Source organism: Bombyx mandarina, chromosome 19 (genome assembly GCF_030267445.1).
Source record: "Bombyx mandarina strain Sakado chromosome 19, ASM3026744v2".
Taxonomy (NCBI): domain Eukaryota; kingdom Metazoa; phylum Arthropoda; class Insecta; order Lepidoptera; family Bombycidae; genus Bombyx; species Bombyx mandarina.
Genome location: NC_143225.1, coordinates 2,738,694 through 2,763,459, shown reverse-complemented (window position 1 = coordinate 2,763,459; position 24,766 = coordinate 2,738,694). Strand labels below are relative to the sequence as shown.

Here is a 24,766-nt window from a genome sequence, read left to right as displayed (position 1 = left end):
ACCATCGCACCGCCCGCCACCGGAGTAGGGTTCATCAATACTACCTGGAGCCACTGCGGTCATCCACAATGCGTTTCCAGAGGCCTTTTTTGCCACGTACCATCCGGCTATGGAATGGGCTCCCCTCTACGGTGTTTCCCGAGCGCTATGACATATCCTTCTTCAAGCGAGGCTTGTGGAGAGTATTAAGCGGTAGGCAGCGGCTTGGCTCTGCCCCTAGCATTGCTGAAGTCCATGGGCGACGGTAACCACTCACCATCAGGTGGGCCGTGCGCTCGTCTGTCTACAAGGGCAATAAAAAAAATGCTTTAACTAACCAGTTCACGCGAGCTCAATGCGTTCAATGCGAGTTTTTTTATTGTAGGATTCATTTAATGTTTCGACCTAAACTGATTTAACTTCTTATAAGATTTGAAAATATAACAATATGGTACTTAATATATCTACGATAAGTATACAATTCATCAAAAATTTCAAAGCCACAATGGAAATAAAGTACTGTATTTATTAAATAAGGTAAACTTTAGGTACATAAAGTCTAACGATTTTGTTTGAAAATAGTAATCATAGAGAATAATACACTTAGTATTTGAATAGTAATAAAAAATTTTGAAGAATAAAACCGAGAGTATGTATGTACACTGGCTTTTTTAAATATGTATCTATCCAGCAGAATAAATCACAGCATACCTAAGCTTTTTAGTATATTAATATCGTGGTAAGAATTGAATTAAGAATATGTTAATTCTATATGTTTTCACAATTCTTAATTCCATAAATTAAAGAAGATTTATCTCGTTTCACGAATCTTACATAATTTATATAGATTTGATTATTGATTTTATATTTCGCTACAAACCACAGACAACATTTTATTTAAATCTCTAGCCAGTACATAGCCTGCATCGCATCAGTCTAAAAATAAAAACTAAGCAGTGTTGTCTATAGTTTTAGTTTGAGTGATTCGCAATTGTAGATGTCATTTTATGTCATAGTAATTTAGAACTCAATTTCTTGTTGCGATGGCAGAAAACAGAGAAGAAATCTTAGCAAACTTCCAGGTACACAATTTTATAATATACATCTGTCATACAGATCAATAAAGTCCTTCAACCATGCCTTTAACAACGTTTGAAACGTGAATAACATTAGCGATCGAAATTTTCCATTTATCTCTTTGTGTTTCATTTATTAAGGTGTTTCTATAAATTCGCTGCACATTTACCAACAATTTATACTCTTTTCCAAATCTGTACGCCTAGAAACATTTGCGTGCGAGAGTATTTCTTGTATAAAAATTTAATATACCTTTGTCATTTCCGTGTAATTTATTATTCTTAGTTACAAAGCAATCGTCAACACGTTGTGTTTTATAAATCATCAGCAACTAACACCTTATTAGGCGGTTCTTTGTTGTACACAAAACAAATCCTTTGTTTATGACATGAGGAAATTTCAAGATGCTTTCTTCATCAGGGTATAACAGCCATTGAAGACGTTGCTGAAGCTATCTATCACCTTGACGAGTCCAACTGGGATTTACTGGTATGTATTAAACGTAAAAAATAACCAATTATATGACATACATTAAATTTATTATTGATATAGTTATGCAGAGTCATTCTACATTGGTTTAAAATTTAAAACTATTTGAAAATGTTGTAGAAAGTGATTGTTCTTTCAATGGCTTCTTTAAAAAGTGATTAACATTTGAAAAACTCAAATCATAGATATAAATTTAATATTGAAATACAGCACCTTTACTATACTGCCGTGCTTGTGATATATACAGTAAGCGCCTTGGAGACACTTTTGAGAAAAACGCGTTTAAAGATTTCAATTTTACTTTTGACGTTTCTCACGAAGTATAAAGCATAACTAAGTTTTTATAATTTTTTAAGATAAATATAGGCTTTTGTAACAATTTGCCTATTATTATTTTTATTCAGAAATAATATTTAAATTATAAAGCTTCAAAAATTATTTATATTAAGGAATTAATAATTTAAAAAAAACTATTTTTTTAGCATTGGTACAGTAAGTGTGTAACTTACTGTAACAATCTTTAGTTTGAACTACATACTGCAATTATGATTACGGAATGAGGTGAATGTTTAAATAGAATAACAAAAATTGCACAATTTGCCTAATGAAACTTAATCACTTACTGTAATTATAGCTAGGAGCAATATGTAAACTTATGGCATCTACCATAAAGCACTGAAACCATAATTAATTACTCTTCCTCGATATTATTTGTAGATAAAAGAAACAAAAGAGATCTTATGAAACCATAGCTTAATAGAATAATTACACAACTTTGTTAATACTATAAAATTTTAAAATCAGTTCCATTTATTGAATTTTTTATGCATTGAGAATCATATTATAAACTAATTATAAAGAATCAATTCTTGTTTGTACAATCTCCTTCGTACATGACATAATCATAAACCAAATAAACTAAGCTCTGTAGGTATCTACACAAACAACACCTTTACCGTACCTATTTTTTTAAAATTCGTGTTTGTACTTCTTTGTACACAATAAAAAAATCACCAAAAATAAACACTTTATTTCTAAAAAAACGAATACAGTTCTCTTTGGAATCTTTATAATAAAAATAATAATATGTAGATTGACAGAACCCAGCTGCACAACCCTGATCTAATAAGGTACTTTAAAATCTTTAATAAGTCATTTAACCTCATAAGACGGTTATTATGTACTACTAAACTATTATGTAGATTATGAAAACCTCGATACGAGAAATTATCAAATCAGTCAATCTTACAAATCAATAATATTAGCACCTGTGTAACAGTTTATGGTAAAATAGTAAATGTCCTTTAATTGACTAGTAATATGTAGGCTTACATAATATAGGCATATTAGGGGTTAAAGTATGAAATTGCCGATTTGACCTGAAAAATTGAAATTCGTTTTTTTTTCATTTAACATATTTATTTAATTAAAATATCTACAGTTATTATTTATACATTGCTACCATCTAATAGAAAGGTTATTTATGTCTTTGCGATAGAACTCTGGTGATCTAGATTCTACAAACTGTGTGAAAGCATTTTGTACTGCCTCCTGGGAAGAAAAGTTTTTATCACGTAGAAAATTGTCCAAATCCAAAAAAAATGGTATTCCGTTGGAGCAAGGTCTAGCAAATACGGGGGGTGACCAATGGTTTCTAATTGCAGTTCCTGTAGAGTTAAAACGGTTTCTCGTGCTGTGTGAGGTCTGGCGTCATCATAGAGCAATAATGGTGAAGATCGATTCAGGATTCAGGGCTGTTTCACTACAAGTTTTACTATCATTGTTCGGAGTACGGCATAGTAGACATTTACCGTTATTTCTTGACCAAATCGGAGAAACCTATAGTGAATAACACCATGCTGAGATCCCCAAACAATTACCATTACTATACATATATTGGTAAGCTTTGCTTCAGGACACTGTTGCGACGTTTGACCTGGGGTCAGCCATTACATTTTTCGTTTACGGTTATCGTAAAGAATCGCTTTTCATCACATGTCACAATTCGATCCAATATTACTTCATTTCTGTATCGATTCAACAAGGCAACACAAGGTGCAACACGCGTTTCTTTCTGCAGATCAGTCAAATCATAATGCACCCATTTTTCCCTCTTTTTTTTAATTTTATTGATTTGGTGCATATGAGTCAATATTGTTGATAAGGTAAAATTAAACCATATCGCTAATTCCTGGGTAGTTCGGCTCGGATCAGCTCTCACCAACTCTTTCAATTCATTGTTATTCACTTGTGTGGGCGGTCTTTTCCACGTGGTTCGTTCTTCAAATCAAAATTTCCATCACGAAAGGGTTTAAACTAAATCGCACGCTGCGTTCATTAGCACTTAGCAGTCCCTTCTCCAAACGCAACATTGATGCTGCGTGCTGCTTTTGCAGCGTTAGTTCCGCGTCGGAACTCTTATTAAAAAATCACTCGAATTTTCGAAGTATCCATCTTTCTTGTCTAAGCTGAATAATAAAAAAAAAACTGAAAGTCGATAATCGAACGTTACACCTGTTCACTGAAAAATCTCAAACCATAAAGGTTCTATGTCAATTTGAAGTAGGTACCTATTACAATAAAACGGCAATTTTAAATAACCCCTGTTATTTAAAAAAATATAATCTGAACTCAAAACTCTTCGGTTAATAGATTTGTTGCAGAATTCGAAATGTTTAACCAAAAATCTCTTCTATTCTCAGGCATCAGAGGTACAAGCTTCTGTATAATATCTACTTTACGATCTGCAGTGATTCCTCTGGGACTATTTTTAGACTTCACCTCAGGAAACTTTTGGGTCTTCACAATTTTAGCTTGTAAAAAATCTAATGATTGAAACATTTCATTATGATCTGTTTTATACATTAGTAATAATGAGCCCTCTCAACTTTAACTAAACACCTTATAATATTTGCAGTAAGTAACGTGTTTACCTAACATGTTCCAGGCAAGTCTACGCATAATATGAAGTATTCCTAATATAATTACAGTAGTGAATCTTGCTGTTGTTACGACTATGCATAAAAATAAATATTTTAATTTGCTGACTTATCATATACACAGTAAGTTCAACTTACTGTAGATATGTTAAGGTTTAGTAACTAATGTTTTATTTTCAACAATTAATATAATAATAGTATGTGGTACTTACTGCTAATATGTTTCAGTGATACTTGATGAAAAATACTCATATCTTAAAAATAATAACAGCAAAATTACTTACTGTATCAATACATAGGAAATGGTTTAAACTTTATGAAAAAATCAACCGTATGTGCCCATACTGCAATTATAATAAGTATGTTTTGGCGCAAAATGTTTCTTACTGTAATTATGCTTAAGCTTATTTAAGTTTCTATACCACATTTTAAAATTTTAAATATACAGAAATGTAGATCTCAATCTCTACATTCCAAATATATACTTAACTCAATATCGACAAAAATGTGACTTACTGTATTTATCGTAAGCACGGCAGTATAGAAATAATACTCTTATTGTATTTGTAAATCAATAAATAAGAAAATGTAAATTGTCTTTAAATATAATAAGAAGAATTATCATAGTAGATTAAATAGCTTCAGGACATTTTAACCTTTAAAATTGGCAGTCAAGTTCAGTGCTTATCAGAGTGTAGCATATATTGTTACCTAAACTAAGATTTATTGGCACATATAAGTTCATGGAAACAATAAAACATGCTATACAATGTATAAAGAACATAGGCAAATTATTTACTGAATTGTGGTTTGTGGATTTTCCAAAATATTTTAAGCTAAATGTTGTAGGTACATTTGCTCGCCACAAAATATTTTATCCTAAATCTATCGTAAAACAATGATAAGTATTATATTGTTGCTGATAATTATTTATTTCTTTAAAAAAAGAACCACTAAATTTGATTTATGACTTATGTCACTAAATCAAGTTTTATTCATGGACCTGAAATTATAATAATTGTAGTGTTCAGAAAGCTTGATTATTAGTTAGCATCGAATTTTCAACTAGACTCTATCCACCTTTATCTCCTATTTAACAAATTGTGTCAGGAATATTTAACTAGAGAAACATAAAAAGAAACCTACCTTTACATAAAGTTATGTTTTAATGAGTAATTAACTTGATTGCCACTCAGATTGCAATATCTTTGTGTATTGTCAACCAATTGAATGAAATCATAATTTTACAAAAGTTTAAAAACTTCGTTTATTCAAAAAGTACATTTAAGAACCTTAAATGTGATTAAAAATACTACTTAATGCTAGTTCAGAACTTGCATGTCTGATAATAGTCTAACAGCTATTAACCAGAAGGTAATGACGTCCTGGTGACAGCTTGTATTCCCTTCATTCAATATCAACAGACAGGAGTCAAAACATAAATAGATAGTTCTTAATGTGAACATAAAGACTCATTAATAATGATAATTATGTGTTAAGATTATTAAACTGCACTATAGAGATGGTCTGTGCGCACAATACTACCAATAAAACAACATGCTACTATGCAGCACTACTCACTTCTCTCGCAACAACCTTACACATAACACCCATGTACGTGTGCATCGTCACTATCATTATTTTAAAATATAATTTGGAAGGACACAATAAAACATTCATTTCTTTCATACACCACTGCTTGCCTCCTCTTCCTCATCAACAGAGATATTAGAGCTATCATATAACGTGAATAGTGTTCACACAATATAAATTAATTTGGATGTAGTCAAAAATGTATAGCAGAAATTATTAAATGCAAAATGAAATAATGATTATCTGAAATGTGATTTAATAAGACAAGCCCACAGAGCTTGGCTAATTTGCTTCGTGAACCACTGTTAGAGTTCACATATACATGACCACATTACAATAAATGGTTTTAAAATTCAATAGTAATCAATACCAGAAACCAGAATGCTTTTAGTATTTTATTGAATTATAAAATACAACAAGAAAGTAACAAAGATATAAAAAACATCATGATTACATATAAAAAAAAAGTATTTCCTGGTAATGTTGTTTCAATAAATATGCTAGCTCAATAACATTGAGTCATCAATAAACGTTGTGCTCAATCACTTTTCATATATTATTATGATCATTATCTTAGTTGTGAATGCAGTATTGTTAATGCATAAGTTATTTGTTTTCTATTGATGACTATATTAAGTAATAGCTTCCCGATTCTAATGCAAATGAAACTACTCATATCTCACAATACATGGTGGTTTTAAGAATGTCTCCATAAGTTTTAGCAAGTGCTTGTCTGCCTTGGTACTTAAAAAAAAAACAAGCAACCTCTTCGGTATATTTTTTTATTGCCTTTGTAGGCAGACGTGCGTACGGCCCACCTGATAGTAAGTGGTTACCGTCGCCCATGGACTTCAGCAATGCCAGGAGCAGAGCCAAGCCACTGCCTACAACGATATTAAGATATTCAATTGAATGATGAATTCAATTCAAATTCAAACTAATTACCAATTGGTAATTAGCTTGCAAGCAGGCTTTTGGTGCAGTTCCGTTATTGCTAGTAGACTGCTAATCGTGAACACAGTTGCCGATACGTAAATAAACCTCATTTTTTTTTTATCAAATCAATTCAAATATATTATTTTTATTATTACTTGTGAGTCCAGTAATGGTTTATATAATTTATTTTATTTGATATATACTTCTTATCCATGTATTTGTATGTATGTATCTATGTATTTATTTTTGCCAATGTAATTATAACCTAGTGTTCATTTTTACTAATGTCTACTATAATTCTTTAAATTATCGCCGTCTATTAACTTTATCACAGCTATGCACCTCTTGAATCTTTAACTTCATCAACGAGGGTTAACTGGAAGAGAATGCCTGCATGGCGTTAAGTTCGTCTTTTCATTCATTCATTCATTCATTAGTGACTAGTCAGTTTTCTCGTCTCGTATGTATGTGTCATATAAAGAATCTCGTCTCGTTTCTCGTTCTCATCTCGTTTTTACCATTGCACCGCCCACAACTGGAGTTTTTTTTCCCCTACCTATGCTAATAGCCTTGAGAGGCTATTTCAGCTTCGCCCTAACGTCTACAAACGTGAGCTCACGGGGCTCAAACCGGAGAGTTGCTAACACTGACCCTAGCAAGAGCAGTGCTTCGCAGAATCTACCACCGGATCGGAAACGCGACCCACTGAGAAGATCCGGCGAGAAACTCAGTGGGCTGTGTCTGTGGGCTAATTCGCTCGTCGAGCCCTTCGTCGCAAGCGACTGGTTCGACGAGGACGGTGACCGGTACTTGTGAAAGAGAGTTCGTTCATACTACCTGGAGCCACTGCGTTCATCCACAGTGCGTTTCCAGAGATCTTTTTTGCCACGTACCATCCGGGTTTGGAATTAGCTCCCCTGCACGGTGTTTCCTGAGCGCTATGACATATCCTTCTTCAAACGAGGCTTGTGGAGAGTACTTAACGATAGTCAGCCGCTTAGCTCTGCCCCTAGCATTGCTGTAGTCCATGGGCGACGGTAACCACTCACCATCAGGGGGGCCGTGTGCTCGTCAAGGGCAATAAAAAAATCAATTAAATGTAATGGAAAACAGATTACGAAATCTTGAAGAGTTCTATTTTCCATTCGCTGTAACGTTATATTGTGTATCAAGGCGTTGAATCACGCATCGAATATAAGACTACTTTTACACTTAATCTTCCGTTGGTTCTTCCGACCTTTCGGATACTCACAGTTTTCGTTTCTTATTATATTATACTGGCTTGATATACAGACATATGGTTTGAAAGCGATAATTGAGATCATAAGATGTCCGAAAATGGACATTGCTATTCACCTGGTCCTGGCTATGGACTCCGTGATGGCTTTATATCAGGTTGCCCGTGAACTCGTTGTTTCGGTTGCTAATAAAAAAAACTTTGTGTATATGTATATGGCGAATGCCTTAGACCATAAGTTTTAGCCATCCGATTTTAGTATAATATTAGCGGACCCGACAGATGTTGTCCTGCAAAAATTCATTCAAGTCGATTGAGCCATTTAGGAGTTTAGTGGCATACACACGTATAGTGGAATTATATAAATAAAGATTACTGATTAAGAGAAGTGTGGTTATCGGAAAACCCAGCCTCCTAGTACGAGATGGGTGACGCGCCAAGTCAATATGTAACGTAAAAAAAGATCCCGAAATATCTTCAGAACCTAAGTTCACAGTAACCAAATAACCGGTATTCCCAATATCCATAAGATATTAACCCATCCGCATACTTGTCTTTGGATAAACAATGCTTTGTTGCCGACTTCAAATAAATGAGGTGGTTATCAATTTGACTATTTTATATGTGTGTACCTCAGACTTTTTTGTTTATTTAAAATAGCTGATATTTCAAAATCTGACCGGTAACTCTCAGAGCTGTCCGTAAGAATGCATAATGAATTAACTTCGACTATTATTGATGCTGTTCTAATTTCAATTCGTTGGATGTATTTTTTTTTTATATTTCCAATTACTTCTCTGCTTATACGATTTTTATCAAACGTTTTGTTATTTTCTGTATTCAGACAGCTATAAACCGAGTGATGCCGCAGGATGGAAACGCCGCCGCCGCGGACGCACAGGATGACACTCACAACGTTGAAATGATAGACGACGATATATCTGTGATAACGCCAAAAACACACCCACCAGGTAAGTGGTAACCTATACTTCAGTGCGCTAGATAGACATGACGTGTATTTAAATTTGAGATGACGTGTATTTGAACACATGAACATTAGGCTAAGGGCACACTACGATTAAAATTCGGTGCGAAAAACCATCGCAAATCAATACAATAGAAAAACATTATAATTTATCTACATAATATAAATAATATTTATCTACAAAATTATACAATCTATTTTGTACCGTATGAAGTGATAACAAATACCGCGCATTGCGGAAAAATCAAAAATCTTCAAAGTTCTATTACGTAGATTTTTACTGGTGCTAGGACCTCTTGTGAGTCCGCGCGGGTGGTACCACCGACCTGCCTGTTTCTGCCGTGAAGCAGTACTGCGTTTCGGTTTAAAGGGTGGGGCTGCCATTGTAACTATACTGAGATCTTAGAACTTATATCTCAAGGTGGGTGGCGCATTTGCGTTGTAAAAGTCTATGGGCTCCAGTAACCACTTAACACCAGGTGGGCTGTGAGCTCATCCACCCATCCAAGCAATAAAAAAAAGAATCAAGTAATGGTAACTTTCTTTTGTAAATCCATGTTTTCATGTAACACTCCCGTCTTTCGTGGTGTCCCACCCAGTATTTACTGCAATAACTTTCTTTTTCCTCCGCTATTCCGCAAGCGACAATTGAGTCGACTATTATCAAAGCCGGCAATGAGACTTTTGGACAATTATTGGTAAATCAGAAAAACGAATTATTGACTTTGTATTTCATTGGCAGTCACAAAACTTCTGAACGACATCTTAGATAAATAACAGGTTAAGTATTAACCTTTATTTATTGAACCGTATTATTTGAAGGAGACGATTATATTCACATCAATCTGTATTGACATATCAATTTTTTTTTTTGTCCAAATGCACAGATTGCCTCCTTTGATAATAGACGACTCAATTAATCGTACCTAGTGCGCGTAGGAACAGGAACTTATTGTCGTTTGCGATATTATTCCCCACTTTAAAAATCGTAGTGTGTGCTTAGCCTAAGCCTTCCGACAATTCTTGTGTGCGTATTCCTCCCGCTCTTCGCCAGATTGGCCGTTAGTTGCCGCGGTTGCCTATCACTGCTCTAAAGGGATCATCACCAAATGTGTTTTATTTTCTCGTGTAAAATAGGCTACGGAATCCATTGACATCATTACGAATATGCCGCTGGTTTTTTTTGTGTGAAAAAATTTTATCCGCCGATTAATTCGCTCGATTCAAAAACACAGACAATACTTAGTCTGGCCATAAATACTGTTACAAAGAAAAACAAAAAAAAAATCTATGGCAAATTACATTTATTACTTTTACAGTGTGTAAGTTTAATACATAAATATAAAACAATTTAAAGTATAAAAAGCTTATTCGAAGTGGTCTCCATTGGCTGCAATACAGTCCTTTAAACGTTGAGGCCAGTTATCAATAGAAGCACGCACTCTTTCCATGAGAAAATTTTTCAATGCCAATCGTACGGATTGTTTTAGGGACTCCAAATTATCATGGCGTTTAGGGCAAGCTGTACTCTCTAAAACTGACCATAAATCATAATCCAGCAGATTAAGATCGGGACTAGACGACGGCCAGTCTTCAGCTCTGATGAAGTCCGAAACGTTCGTTTCCAACCAAGACTGCGTAGACCGAGCTTTATGACCTGGCGCCGAGTCTTGCTGGAAGAACTATTCTTGATTATTGAACATGTTGTTGTTAAGGGGCTTCACTACCTTGTCAAGAATGGTATCTTGATACACTTGTGCCGATGTTTTGATACCTTTTTCACAAAAGTATGGCTCAGTAACTCCTTCATAGCTAATACCCCACCAAACCATCACTGAAGTCGGATAGTGCCCACGTTGCACTCTGTCGACTAATTGAGAAGCTTTCTTAGAGCTTTGAGCATAAATACGGTCATTTTGTTTCTTAAAATGTTGCTCAATTGTAAAAAAATTCTCATCCGTAAACAAAATTTTTCTGTGACCTCCCTTTGCGTACCGCTTCAGTAGTTGTTTCGATTTTACCACCCTATTCTCTTTTAAATTATCAGTTAAGAAATGACCAATACGTCTCTTATATGCTGCAAGTCCTAAGTCATCTTTTAAAATACGCGACATGGTTCTAGGTGCTATCTTCATCTCCCGAGATAAAATCTTTTGCTTTCGGATAGGATTTCTTTCGAATTCTTTCCCCTACTGCTTTGACCACCTTTTTCGTACGAACACTGCGTGGACGGCCAGATCTTTTTCTGTCACAAGCAGAGGAGGTCTCATTGCACCTATTAATAGCCCGGTACACAAACATTTTACTAATACCAAGCGTATGGAGAGTTTTCAAAATTAAAAAATTAATATTTTGTTTATTTTTAATTGTAACAGTATTTATGGCTAGACTAAGTAATATAAATTTAGTCCCCTTAAGGCTACCAGCGAATCGGTAAGGGGAAAAATGATAAAGTTATAATTTTCTTCGGTTTTCGAGAGTTTTCCACAGAATTAATAATACTTTCACGGTTTAATCGCGCGATGAGCCACGTTCCTAATGCTTTACGTTTTGCGTGCTCTCTAACATGTTATACGTCATTATAATCAGACGTGTCCACGTGACCACGAAAACTGTCAAACATTCGCAAAGTCGAAACTAAAATAATGACAATTTAAAATATATATTTAAAAAAAAAACGCTTATAATCATCGTTTTTAATCTACAGATAGAGAAGATAATAATCAAGCTTCAACATCATCGATTAATAGGAACAGTACGAACGGTTTTGTTGAGCTACAAATAAACTGGAATAACAAAATGTATGGAATTAAAATTAATGGCACAGCCACTGTTAGTGAGTATATTTGAACGATGCATTTATGTTATTAAATATCTATTTTGGGTAGCGGTGTACCTAGGGCTGGCCCTTCCCTAGCTTACGGTCGTCCTGGTGTTAACTAATAACCGGGTCCCGGGCTGCTACCTCTACCTTGAGACATGAGGTCATAGTCTCACGCATTTGTCCGGGGTAGCAATACTATCGATCACAGTACATCGGTAATCGTCAGAAGATGCTCCTAACAATTCTCTGGCTAATCCTTTAGTCTTTGCCCGACAACCACGGCAAGAGAAAAGGTGGTGCTCCACTGGGCACCGCGCAATTAAAGGCGCTGTTCATTCGACATTAACCGCTTTGCACAAGCTCATATCTCATGTCATATAAAATTTAAATTATCTTATATTGCATCATAAATGTTATCGAAAATTATCGTTACGTCGTAACGAAATTCTAAAATATAAAATTAATACAAAAAACACACAAACAAACAACTAGTTGTTACAATGAATGAAAACCGCACGCTTTAACTAGTGATAGCTTCAGAATATCCATATAAGGTGATCGTTGGTACCGGAAATCAATTTCTTTCTGGAACATTCGATAACAAACGCCCACAACGTAGGTGCCTAGAAATTTCTAAAACAAAATACAATAACGAACAACGATTAAAACAAAATTTAATAAACTAAGCGGCATTGCGAGTATGTCTAGTCTTTAGCGAATTTGTTACAGTCATGACAGTAACAACTAGTTATTTTGTTTGTTTCTGTATTAATTTTATTTATATCTATACTAATATATGAGTCGTCTATTATCAAAGGTGGCAATCTGTGCATTTGGACAAAAAAATGTTATTGATATGTCAATACAGATTGATTTGAATATAATCGTCTCCTTCAAAGAATACGGTTCAAAACCTGCAAAAAAAAAGAAAATAGTTGAGAAAAAACAAAAAAAAAAAAAAAAGCCCGCTGAGTTTGTTTCTTTTACATTTTGACATTCAACAAGTGTGTTTTTGATGACATCCAAGTTGAAATAAATGATTTTGAATTTGAATTTGAATTTGAATTTGAAATAATAATGTCAATTTTAAATGCCCAGCGAAGCGGGCGGGTACAGCTAGTATTTTATAATTTTGTTACGACGGAACATTATATGTGTGTTTTTATTTATTTATCAAATCCAGGTGATTTAAAGAAACATCTAGAATTAATAAGCGGGGTGCCGTCGTGCAGACAACTGATATCGGGTTTGGGGGGATCGAAGGCGGTCCCCTCGGCCACCCTGGGCAGTCTCGGTCTCGTGAAGAATGCCGTCGTTAGACTGAAATCTGCCGATCAGCAAATGGTTGCCGACGATGAGTGAGTTCCGTTTTGAGTATCATATCTCGGGCAGCATATCGTCGTTGTCAAACCAAAATCTGCTATGTGCACTTTTTGATTTTTTCGTATAGTTCACAGCCCTATCTATCGTATAAAAAAAAGATGTGTCGTTGGACACCGGATAGGAACGAAGTTCCTTATTATAAAAATATAAAATTAAGTTCTATTCGAGGTATAAAGAAAATAAAACTGTAGGTTTCGTAACAACCCACGGTCATTCGGTAACGTGCGAACTTATTGTGGTACACTTCATTCACGGTTGTTTGTGTATTGCGCAAAGGCACGCTCCGAGATCATGGTCACTGAATGATAAAAAAGTATGTTATCTTTTGTACGTTATTACAAAGTTAAGTCGTACACTGTGTGCATTACTAATAAAAATCTTACGTTACGGATGTTTTTTCCCGGTTAGGGTACCCCTCCGCATCGTCCTATAAGGAACTTCGTTCCAAAACTGTTATGTGTCTATCTATAGCTTTTATATTTAACTATAGCTTTCATTTGATATAGTCCTTAAAAATTCACCTTCATATAAAATTTTATACGAAAATGTTTTTACTCGATAATTAAAAATAGAGTTTTTGCACATAGCAGATTTTGGTTTGACAGCGGCAATATGTGGGACAGCCACCTAATGAAAATCGCTGGGTCACGTCGTATGCAAGTGGTAAAGGACTGGTCGTACTATCTGCTTAGTGCGAGTTTTTAACGTTCTCGATAGCGTAAAAGTTAACTTAAATTTGTATGGAACAGCGCCCCTAGCGGCAACAACCTGTACAGCAGTGGACAGTGAATTGACTAAAATGAAGATGATATGTGACGAATGACTTTATTCGTTGGTAGTCCTTAATTCATCGATACGGAAAATCGATAGCACATCACTACAACTCGAATTAGAATTTTTTTATTTTATTGTTTATTTATTGCATAGATAGGTGGACGAACTCACAGCCCACCTGGTGTTAAGTGGTTACTGGAGCCCATAGACATCTACAACGTAAATGCCGCCATCCACCTTGAGACATGAGTTCTAAGGTCTCAGTATAGTTAAAACGGCTGCCCCACTCTTCGAACCTAAACGCATTACTGCTTCACGGCAGAAATAGGCAGGGGGGTGGTGGTACGTAATCGTGCGGACCCACAAGAAATCCAATAATAAAATAAAATTAGTTTGTGATACGAAATATCTTCGTTTCTAGTGTGGCGGAGAGATTGACGACAACGTACACGCTTCACATCAAACACAATGACAGGGACTACACCCTAAAGTACCCCGGGACGAAATCTGTGAGGGAAGTAAAGAACGACATCTACTCACTTACGGACATACCGGCCAGGCATCAGGTAATTAGTCAGGTCAACTAGTTATTGAAGAAAGAAAACTCATAAGTATTAATATCAATGCGGTTGAGCCTTTGGCTATTATCAGTGATAACAGCCACATAAAACCGCTCGCTATTTCGATAAAGCGGCACGAATGGTAAATAGTCGACGTCGCCCAAAACACGTCATTACGGATCCTCCCGATCCACTAACGGTGCTTTTAGGTACCTCAGGCACCGGTCACCGTTGTAAATCAACCCACAGACCACTGAGTTTCTCGCCGGATCTTCTCAGTGAGTCGCGATTCCGATCCGGTGGTAGATTCTGTGAAGCATGGGTTTTGCTAGGGTTCGTGTTAGCAACACTCCGGTTTGAGCCCCGTGAGCTCACCTACACACATTAGGGTGAAGCTGAAATAGCCTCTCAAGGCTATATATTATAGGGTTATATTTCTTTGTTCTTGGTAGGTACTTAGGGGCTGATATTTTTATCTGAATTAAGAGATTAGGTGTGTCGGTTATTCCATGGATTAATTTGTATAGAAATATAGCCCCATTAGTTTCCTCCGGTTAAGAAGAGAGTCTAAATTTCAGGCTTCATGGCTGGGTAACTTCCCACCTAGATTTTTCAAGTCCTATGTTATAGGATTGAAGTTATAGGCTTATAATGTTATAGGTTTATATAAAAAGGCTTGACTATATATATAATGTGCACTGGCTTCGGCTCATAAAGTTACAGTTATAGGCCTATATATGAAGTTATTGGCTTGAAGGCTGGTTAGGTTATGTTTCCAATCTGTGTGTGACAGTCGTGGACAGGGTGGCCGTCAGTGTCGGGGCTGGACGACACGGTGCTGGCAATGGTCGGCCTGGACCTGCCGCAACACGAGCTCACAGTCAAAAGAGCGCCCGCCAAACCACTCAAAGAATACAAGAGGGTAAGTGCCCGCTTTTGATATTTTCAAGACAGCATCTCCTCAATCTTTTTTTTATTTTTTCTATTGCTTAGATGGACATGGATGGAGTGTGTGAATGACGATATGAGAGAGAGAGAGGAGTTAGTGTTTTTTTTTTTTTAGTGCTTATGTGGGTGGACGAGCTCACAGCCCACCTGGTGCTAAGTGGAGCCCATAGACATCTACAACGTAAATGCGCCTCCCACCTTTGAGATATTAGTTCTAAGGTCCACCATATCTCAAGATGGGTGGCAGCTACACCTTAAGTGGGCTACCGTAACCACTTAGTACTAGGTAGGCCGTGAGCTAGTTTAAATAAAATCATTAACACAATAATTTAGTAAAATTTTCGTATAGTATGAACTTAAAAAGACGTTTAGGTTTATTTATGTATTCAGCAATGCTCGAATTATGTTATTCTTGCTTTAGATTGCTTTGAGGACTGAAGATAATACAGTGAGTAATTAAATAAAAAAATTAATTAATATTAAATATGTAATTAAAAATCGAGCTAGAGCTACAATAATAAGAAATAAATATCAATAGTTGTTTATTAATCTCCCAAAAAATTTTAAACTCTTGAACCGTTGTTTATGGCAGCACCATTTATACATCGGTATCATTTTTGTTCATGAACATTACGAGCATATTTAGAAAATATTTGTTAATTAAATAATGCAACTTCAAAAGGGAAGATTTTTTTTTCTTCTAGAAATGTTGGCCTAACTTTCACAAACATAACATCACACACATCGTATTATCACATCACAGATATGATAATAAAATGCTGCAACTTAGGAACACAGAAGTCATGTTTTTTTGTTTCCCTAGAAATATTCCCAAAAAAAAACTAATATAAAAAAAAAGACATGCCCGCTGAGTTTTTTGCCAGTTCTTCTCAGGGCGGAGGCTAATTTTTGTGAATTGGAGGTAGTTCTTTTGACGTTCAACAAGTACGAACTATCATTTATGTTGAATAAAAAAAAAAAATTTTATTATTTCCCTGATTCTTTGTTGTGGTGTCATGTAAATAAATGAGAATCATTGTTACAGATAATAGTCGAAAGTTCAGACAGCGAGAACAGTTCTGTTGAAGAAGTCGAGGACACCGGCTTCACGGGAGAAGACGACATGTTCGTCGACATAGCTAATTCGGAGAGGTTGCAGCCACTCAGTGAGTTTTCTTCTCTTGTATTATGCTTGGCATACTTCTCCATGCTCTCATTTGGTTGGAACTGTACGTGGGTTAACTCCCAGCGGAGTGGTGGTCACCTCCACCAATGGACATCGGCTATGCCAGAGGGACAGCCAAAATATCATCTACCACTATGGATTATTTTTCCCTAGTCGTTGCTCAGGCAACATGGAATATTAAAATTAATTCTAGAGTAAATAATAATAATAATGATTTAAAACGGACTAGTTCCAGCTAATAAGTATGAGTACGGATTCAAAGGAGGGTAGAGCTAAAAAATAAAATTGAGACGGTATTAACTGTTTAATCTTTTATGAAGTTAACAAATATGCTAGTGAAACTATTACTACTGTGAAATGGATAATGAAACATTTGTTGCATATCACTAGTTAACTATTTCTGAATCGTGTATCATTGAGAAGTGACACAGTTGTGCTTCTAGCTTGTCCGTTCCAATATTTAATCCTTTGAGCGCGAACCATCGATAGATCCAGATTTTTACTGGTGGTAGGACCTCTTGTGAGTCCGCGCGGGTAGGTACCACCGCCCTGCCTATTTCTGCCGTGAAGCAGTAATGCATTTCGGTTTGAAGGGTGGGGCAGCCGTTGTAACTATACTTGAGACCTTAGAACTTATATCTCAAGGTGGGCGGCGCATTTACGTCGTAAATGTATATGGTATCTGGTAACTACTGATCTCGTCCACCTACCTATGCAATAAAAAATAAATAAAAAAAAACGTCCCAGTAAATCCTGTATTAACATTTCAGTGTCGGAAAACGTAGAAGACGAGGCGCTGGGCTGCATAGAGTTCGCGAGTCGGTTCCGAGCCCGCTACGGACCCAACATACCGAACTTCTTCGAGGGAACCCTCCAGGACGCCATCAAGGAGTCCTGTCTCAAACCTGCCAAAGAAGTGAGTCTTAAACCTCAAACGCGGCTTCATCAAAACTTTTTCTTGTTTCAAATCACTACATAGTATAAAACAAAGTCGCTTTCCGAGTCCGCGCGGGTAGGTACCACCACCCTGCCTATTTCTACCGTGAAGCAGTAATGCGTTTCGGTTTGAAGGGTGGGGCAGCCGTTGTAACTATACTGAGACCTTAGAACTTATATCTCAAGGTGGGTGGCGGCATTTACATTGTAGATGTCTATGGGCTCCAGTAACCACTTAACACCAGGTGGGCTGTGAGCTCGTCCACCCATATCTATATATATAAAAATGAATTGCTGTTCGTTAGTCTCGCTAAAGCTCGAGAACGGCTGGACCGATTTGGCTAATTTTGGTCTTGAATTATTCGTGGAAGTCCAGTGAAGGTTTAAAAGGTGAGAAAATATAAAAAAAGCTCGGAATTATATAAAAACAATTTTTGTTTTTCCTTTGATGTGTCCCCTTGATGTGTCTTTTATTTATCGATTGAGGCACTACGAAGTCTGCCGGGACAGCTAGTAAGCAATAAAACATGGGTTGTGATGTAAATATAATTTCAGAGAAAGCTCCTGGGTGTATACCTGCACCACGAGCAGTCCGTGCTGTCCAACGTGTTCTGCGCGCAGCTGCTGGGCAGCGACGCCGTGCTGCAGACGCTGTCCGCTAACTTCGTCATATACGGATGGGATCTCACGCATCCCAATAATAATAATCTGTAAGCTATTCCTTAATACATTGCACACGTCATTACAGATCCTCCCGGTCCATTAACGGTGCTTTTAAGTACCGCAAGCACCGGTCACCGTGCTCGTCGAACCCGTCGCTTGCGGCGAAGGGCTCGACGAGTGAATTAACCCATAGACACAGCTCACTGAGTTTCTCGCTGGATCTGCTCAGTGGGTCGCGATTCCGATAAGGTGGTAGATTCTGCGAAGCACTACTCTTGCTAGGGTTCGTGTTAGTAACAATGTCAGGTTTGAGCCCCGGGAGCTCACCTACACGTTAGGGTGAAACTGAAATAGTCTCAAGGCTATCAGAATGGGATTTAAAAAAAAAAATACATTGCATACACGGGTCAATGAACTCGCTCAACTCACCTGATGATTCCCGGATCTCTGAAACATTAGTTCTAAGTCCCATAAAAACTATAGCACCACCGGCTTATTTGTGATAAATTTTTATCTACCTAAGCTGATAGCCTTGAGAGGCTATTTCAGCGTAACCTTACCTAGTAGGTGAGCTCACGGGGCTCAAACCTGACGACGTTGCTAACACGAACCCTAGCAAGAGCCGTGCTTCGCAGAATCTACCACCGGATCGGAAACGCGACCCACTGAGAAGATCCGACGAGAAACTCAGTGGGCTGTATCTGTGGGTTAATTTACTCGTCGAGCCCTTCGTCGCCAGCGACGGGTTCGACGAGAACAATGACCGGTGCTTGAGGTACCTAAAAGCACCGTTAGTGAATCGGGAGGATCCGAAATGTGTGATACTACTGACCGGAGTAGTGTACTACAGTACAAGGTCATTGACCTCGAGCTGCTTTGAATCTGACCCTTCTGTATGACTTAATATGATATATTTGCAGGTTGTTAACCTCAGTAGCGACGGCTTTGGGTTCGGTCGCGAGCATGACGATACAGAGCATCCCCGTCGACAGACTACCAGCCTTGGTCATCATAATGAGAGTTCGTTCTAATACCGAAATATACTCTGTTATTAATGGTAAGGAATGCATATTTTTTTTACTTAATTAAATATACTACAAGTGTACGATTACTTGGATCAATAGACATTTAAAAGTTAATGCTGACTCCTCCCTTTCCTCTATATAATCCCTGCACGCTTGAAAACAGAACCTTGGACAGACCTCGCAACAGAAATAAGCGTACCGAAAAATTTAATGTAAATAAATTTTGCGATACTTTGTAATATGAACGTATTTCGTGAATCCGTAAACAGGGCTCTACGAGAGGGTATCCCTGAGTCAGGTCCAGTGTCGCCACTTCGTTTTACAAACATTGATTATTTAAAAATTTAATGGGCTTAGGGCATGCAAATGATTCCATAGAGTGTCTTGTCGTTCAGGGCAAAGTAGAAGGCACCAGACCGCGTGGAATCACCACGAACCGAGAGAAGTGGCGTTTGCACTTGAGGCCATGACAAAGAAGAAGTACATAAAAAACATTAGAACCAAAAACGTACTTTAAGACGCAGCATGTTTCCAAAATCTAAATTTGAACCGGCCAATAAGGGCACTGCGCTTCGTTTTTTTTTTTTTGTTAGGGCTCTATTAATATTCCTTTGCGTGCAGGCAATGTGGGCGTGTCAGAGCTGGTCGGTGGCTTAGTGGAAGCGTTGGAGCGGTTCGCGATACAGCGGGACGAGGACGCGAGACTGGAGCGGGAACGGGACGCGAGGCAGCGCGTCAAACTAGAACAAGACGAGGCCTACATGAGGAGTCTTGAAGCTGACAGGTTAGTTAAACATTCTGATATAACAACAACAGACTATAACATATATTCCGGTCACCGTCCGTGTCGAACCCGTCGCTTGCGACAAAGGGCTCGACGAGCGAATTAACCCATAGACAGCCCACTGAGTTTCTCACCGGATCTTCTCAGTGGGTCGCGTTTCCGATCCGGTGGTAGATTCTGCGAAGCACGGCTCTTGCTAGGGTCAGTGATCACTCCGGTTTGAGCCCCGTGAGCTCACCTACTAATTTAGGTTACGCCGAAATAGCCTCTCAAGGCTATCAGCATAGGTAGGAAAAAAAAAAACATATATGACGGACCGAGCGGTGACGTCGGAGACTGATGGCGTCAGCGACTGGCACCACATTGTTATTGCAAACAATGATGTCATTCTGTTAGTTGTCACCTTCCATAGTGATAGTAAATAAGACTCACTTTCCCAATGAATTCCATTTATTGAATTTCAAGCGTACAACAATAACAGGGAGCTCTGCCTCGCTCGGCTGCTCGTGACAGAATGTATTTGCATAGGTAATACACATAAATTAGCTATAGATAAGCAACTCAAGCACTCAACAAAAATGTTTACGGGCGTCGGCCACTAGATGGCTTCGCTTCGTTTAGTTTCTCATTGCTACTGTAGATGACAGTAACATATCCTATATTTTATTGTCAGAAACCACAAATTGATAAATTTTAATCAAATTGATAAAATTTCATCAATATGTCTATAACAAATAAAGACTAGTATGTTTTTTTTTTGTGTTTAGTTATACAATAATTAAATGCCTTATATCTAACAACATATAAGTTTAAGGACATCCGTTACAAGATGTCGCTAGTTTCCATACAAAAAATATATTTGTCTTAAAGCTTCGCAGTTTCAGGGTCCTGGCACGGGTACCTGATTGAGTTACCGTGTTTGCTAAAAAATATATGTTTATTTTTTTATAATTTACAGAGCGAAAGAAGAAATAAAAAAGCAACAAGAAATAGAAAAGAATCTGGAATTAGAGAGAGCCGAATCGGAAAGGCAAATGGAAGAAGCTAAAAAGGAGGTACGGACAACATAAGTAGCTCATTTGAAAGAGAAGACTATTTCCACATACAAATTGTAATCTGAACTCAGTATCAAGTGGACGTAACTGGAAACTAGAATATCAAACTGAAATGTTTTGAAACAAAATACATTTTCATATCACATAATTCCTATACATTAAAAGATGTTCACAAAAAAGTCACTGAACAAACACACACTCAGACACACACTTAAGATTGCCCGCAAAGGTACTAGTTTTGAACTTTATCATTAACATATTAAATTATTATTAACTTTACACACCTTACATAATTATATTATTTGGCAAACATTCTTATTTACTGTACAAACCTATTTGTTGAGATGTCTCATCATATTATGTATGTATATAATATTATCAGAGACTGAAACAGTTGGAGAAAGGTCATGCGAGAGAAAGTGATACAGCATTTTTTTATTTATTGCTTAAGTGGGTGGACGATCTCACAGTCCACAGACATCTACAATCTACAACGTAAATGTCGCCACCCACCTTGAGATATCAGTTCTAAGGTCTCAGTATAGTTACAACGGTTGCCCCGCCCTTCAAACCGAAACGCATTACTGCTTCACGGCAGAAATAGGCAGGGTGGTGGTACCTACCCGTGCGGACTCACAAGAGGTCCTACCGCCAGTAAAAAAGTATTGAATAATTGTTGTTGCATGTCCAGGCGCTCCGCTCGGAGGCGGCGGCGCGCGTGCCCGCCGAGCCGGGCGCCGGGTCCCGCGAGGTGGCGCGCATCCGCGTGCGCCTGCCGCCCCCGCACCACGACTGCATCGAGCGGAGGTTCAATGCCGACGACACGCTCGCCGTAAGTACCTGCCCTCGCCCTAACCACGCCATTACGGATCCTCCCGATCCATTAACGGTGCTTTTAGGTACCTCAAGCACCGGTCATCGTTCTCGCCGAACCCGTCGCTTGCACGAAGGTTTCGACGAGTAAATTAACCCACAGACACAACCCACTGAGTTTCTCGCCGGATCTTGGGTCGCGTTTCCGATTCGGTGGTAGATTCTGCCGAGCATTGCTCTTGCTAGGGCCAGTGTTAGCAACACTCCCGGTTTGAGCCCCGTGAGCTCACCTACACGTCAAGGCGAAGCTAAAATAGCCTATCAAGACTCTCAGCATAGGCAAGGGAAAAAAGTGGTCCCTGACAGCACTGATAACTCCTGACCCAAAGACATTAAAGATCAGTTATCATTTTTATAACTTTTATTCATAGCTCATAACTATAAATCAGCTATCACGTACAAGGTCAATGACCGCGTGAAAGATTCATAAAGCAATAGAAATTATGTAGCAAACGATAATTATTTTTCGCGTCATAGATAGTAATTCAATTACTGTTTGTTTTATCAATATATTACTGTGAAAGTGTGGTTATATAAAAAGGAGTGTATCTATATCTATATCTATATCTATACTAATATTATAAAGAGGGAAGATTTGTTTGTTTGTTTGTTTCGAATAGGCTCCGAAACTACTGGACCGATTTGAAAAATTCTTTTTCCATTAGAAGCCGACATTGTCCCTGATGAACATAGGCTACTTTTTTTAATTTTTTTTAAATTTTTTTTTTTTTGTTTCATGTGTGTTTTAATGTTTCCGAAGCGAAGCGAGGGCGGGTCGCTAGTAAATAATAAACATGACCAATGAATTTTATGAAAAATCAATACACTTTTTTTTTAATATTTTGTTTTACAATCGCGTCGCGCGCCACTTGTGCTATGAGTCCATTCGAATTATCTAGAACCATTGCCTCAATGAGAGACAGTAACCACTCTGCATCAGGTAGTCCGTATGCTCGTCTATAGTAGGCAATGACAGTAAAATGAATCGAAATATCATCAAACCATTATAATTAAAGCAATATTTTGTTACTAAACCTTTTTTAATTCATTCCAGGCATTGTTAGATTTCCTAGCATCCAAAGGTTATCCGCAAGAAAACTACAAGGTCATCTCTAGCTGGCCTAGAAGAGACGTAAGTGGCGATATTAAAAATATCGTAAATCAAATTAAAAATAAGTTATAGAATAGACTTATATTACAACTTACTTATATCACAGAGCAACCTTTGTAAATGTAAACCGGAGATGTATATTGTAATATTAATAAATTTCAAAGGATTATAACTAAACTTGCATTCTATATTATATATATTAATTATGTTATATTGCAAAATGCAACAGCAAATTAATAAACTACCTAGAATGGTTTCAACCATTACAATTAGCAAGACAATATACATGCCAACATTACTTTTTACCGCATGTTACATTTGCGTGACTTTCATTAAAAAATAGTCGTCATCAAGATATTGAATGTTATTAGTTATAATTAAAATTTATCGATAGTTCGATCACAGTTATTTAAATAATTTGGAAATCTCCATTGCATTTTCGTTTGGGCAGCGGCTTGGCTCTGCCCTTGGCATTGCTGTAGTCCATGGGCGACGGTAACCACTCACCATATCCACCACCACCACTCACAAATATTTTAATCATAAACTTTGAAACGTGTATAGATCGGCTACAATATCTCTGGATCTCGCGGGAATGTGAAGCCTTTCCCAGTTTCCCATTCGCCAGGTCCAGAGATAATGTAATCGGCTTTTATTTTCATACTATACTATTTCAAGTCGTCGTGGCCTTAAGGATAAGACATCCGGTGCATTCGTATTGAGCGATGCACCGGTGTTCGAATCCTGAGGTACCAATTTTTCTAATGAAATACGTACTTAACAAATGTACATGATCGACTTCCACGGTGAAAGAATAACATCGTCGTATAATAAAAAAACAAACCCGCAAAATTATAATTTGCGTAATTACTGGTGGTAGGACCTCTTGTGAGTCCAGGCGGGTAGGTACGACCACCCCGCCTATTTATTTCTGCCGTGAAGCAGTAATGCGTTTCGGTTTGAAGGGTGGGGCAGCCGTTGTGACTATACTTGAGACCTTAGAACTTTAATCTCAAGGTGGGTGGCGCATTTACGTTGTAGATGTCTATGGGCTGCAGTAACCACTTAACACCAGGTGGGCTGTGAGCTTGTCCACCCATCTAAGTAATTAAAAAAAATACTAATAAATTCTTTAAATTTTTTTTTAGCTCACCGTGGAATCTCACAACAGTACCCTGAAATCATTGAAGCTGTGCCCACAAGAAACGGTTATGCTTGAAGAGCGGTGAAGAAGACCACTTTGAGTGCATCACTGTAAAGTGAATTAGGGCTGTGTGCGTGTTCGGCCCGCGGAACTGATATAGGATCGGTGGCAGTGCTCGTTAATTGTACCGAAGCGTGTTTGTCAGGCTTATGTGTAGTCTGTATGAATTATTACATTAGAAAATATAAACAATTTTTCAACTTGA

At 37.4% G+C, this 24,766-nt stretch overlaps 1 protein-coding gene across 2 annotated transcripts; it reads left to right on the top strand.

Moving 5' to 3' along the window:
- The first annotated feature begins 865 nt into the window (after window positions 1-865).
- On the top strand, window positions 866-24,766 carry casp (Fas associated factor casp). 2 transcript variants are annotated; one of them, XM_028169657.2, is made up of 17 exons: window positions 867-1,061; window positions 1,477-1,545; window positions 9,095-9,221; window positions 11,943-12,071; window positions 13,243-13,417; window positions 14,638-14,782; window positions 15,570-15,698; window positions 16,146-16,172; window positions 16,770-16,890; window positions 17,681-17,826; window positions 18,402-18,556; window positions 19,430-19,566; window positions 20,156-20,318; window positions 21,277-21,373; window positions 22,065-22,205; window positions 23,301-23,378; window positions 24,506-24,766. In XM_028169657.2, exons 1-17 carry the CDS (start codon window positions 1,023-1,025, stop codon window positions 24,584-24,586), a joined length of 1,959 nt encoding a protein of 652 aa, XP_028025458.1. In that variant the 5' UTR covers window positions 867-1,022; the 3' UTR covers window positions 24,587-24,766. The 2 variants fall into 2 exon arrangements, with proteins under 2 accessions (XP_028025459.1, XP_028025458.1); XM_028169658.2 differs by lacking the exon at window positions 16,146-16,172 and having other exon boundaries at window positions 866-1,061.

Bases quoted from the DNA above. Each gene is read 5' to 3' on its own strand.
- casp (XM_028169657.2), top strand. From the start codon at position 1,023: ATGGCAGAAAACAGAGAAGAAATCTTAGCAAACTTCCAG. The intron at 18,557-19,429 runs GTAAGCTATTCC...ATATATTTGCAG, and splicing joins CATCCCAATAATAATAATCT to GTTGTTAACCTCAGTAGCGA. The intron at 20,319-21,276 runs GTTAGTTAAACA...TATAATTTACAG, and splicing joins AGGAGTCTTGAAGCTGACAG to AGCGAAAGAAGAAATAAAAA.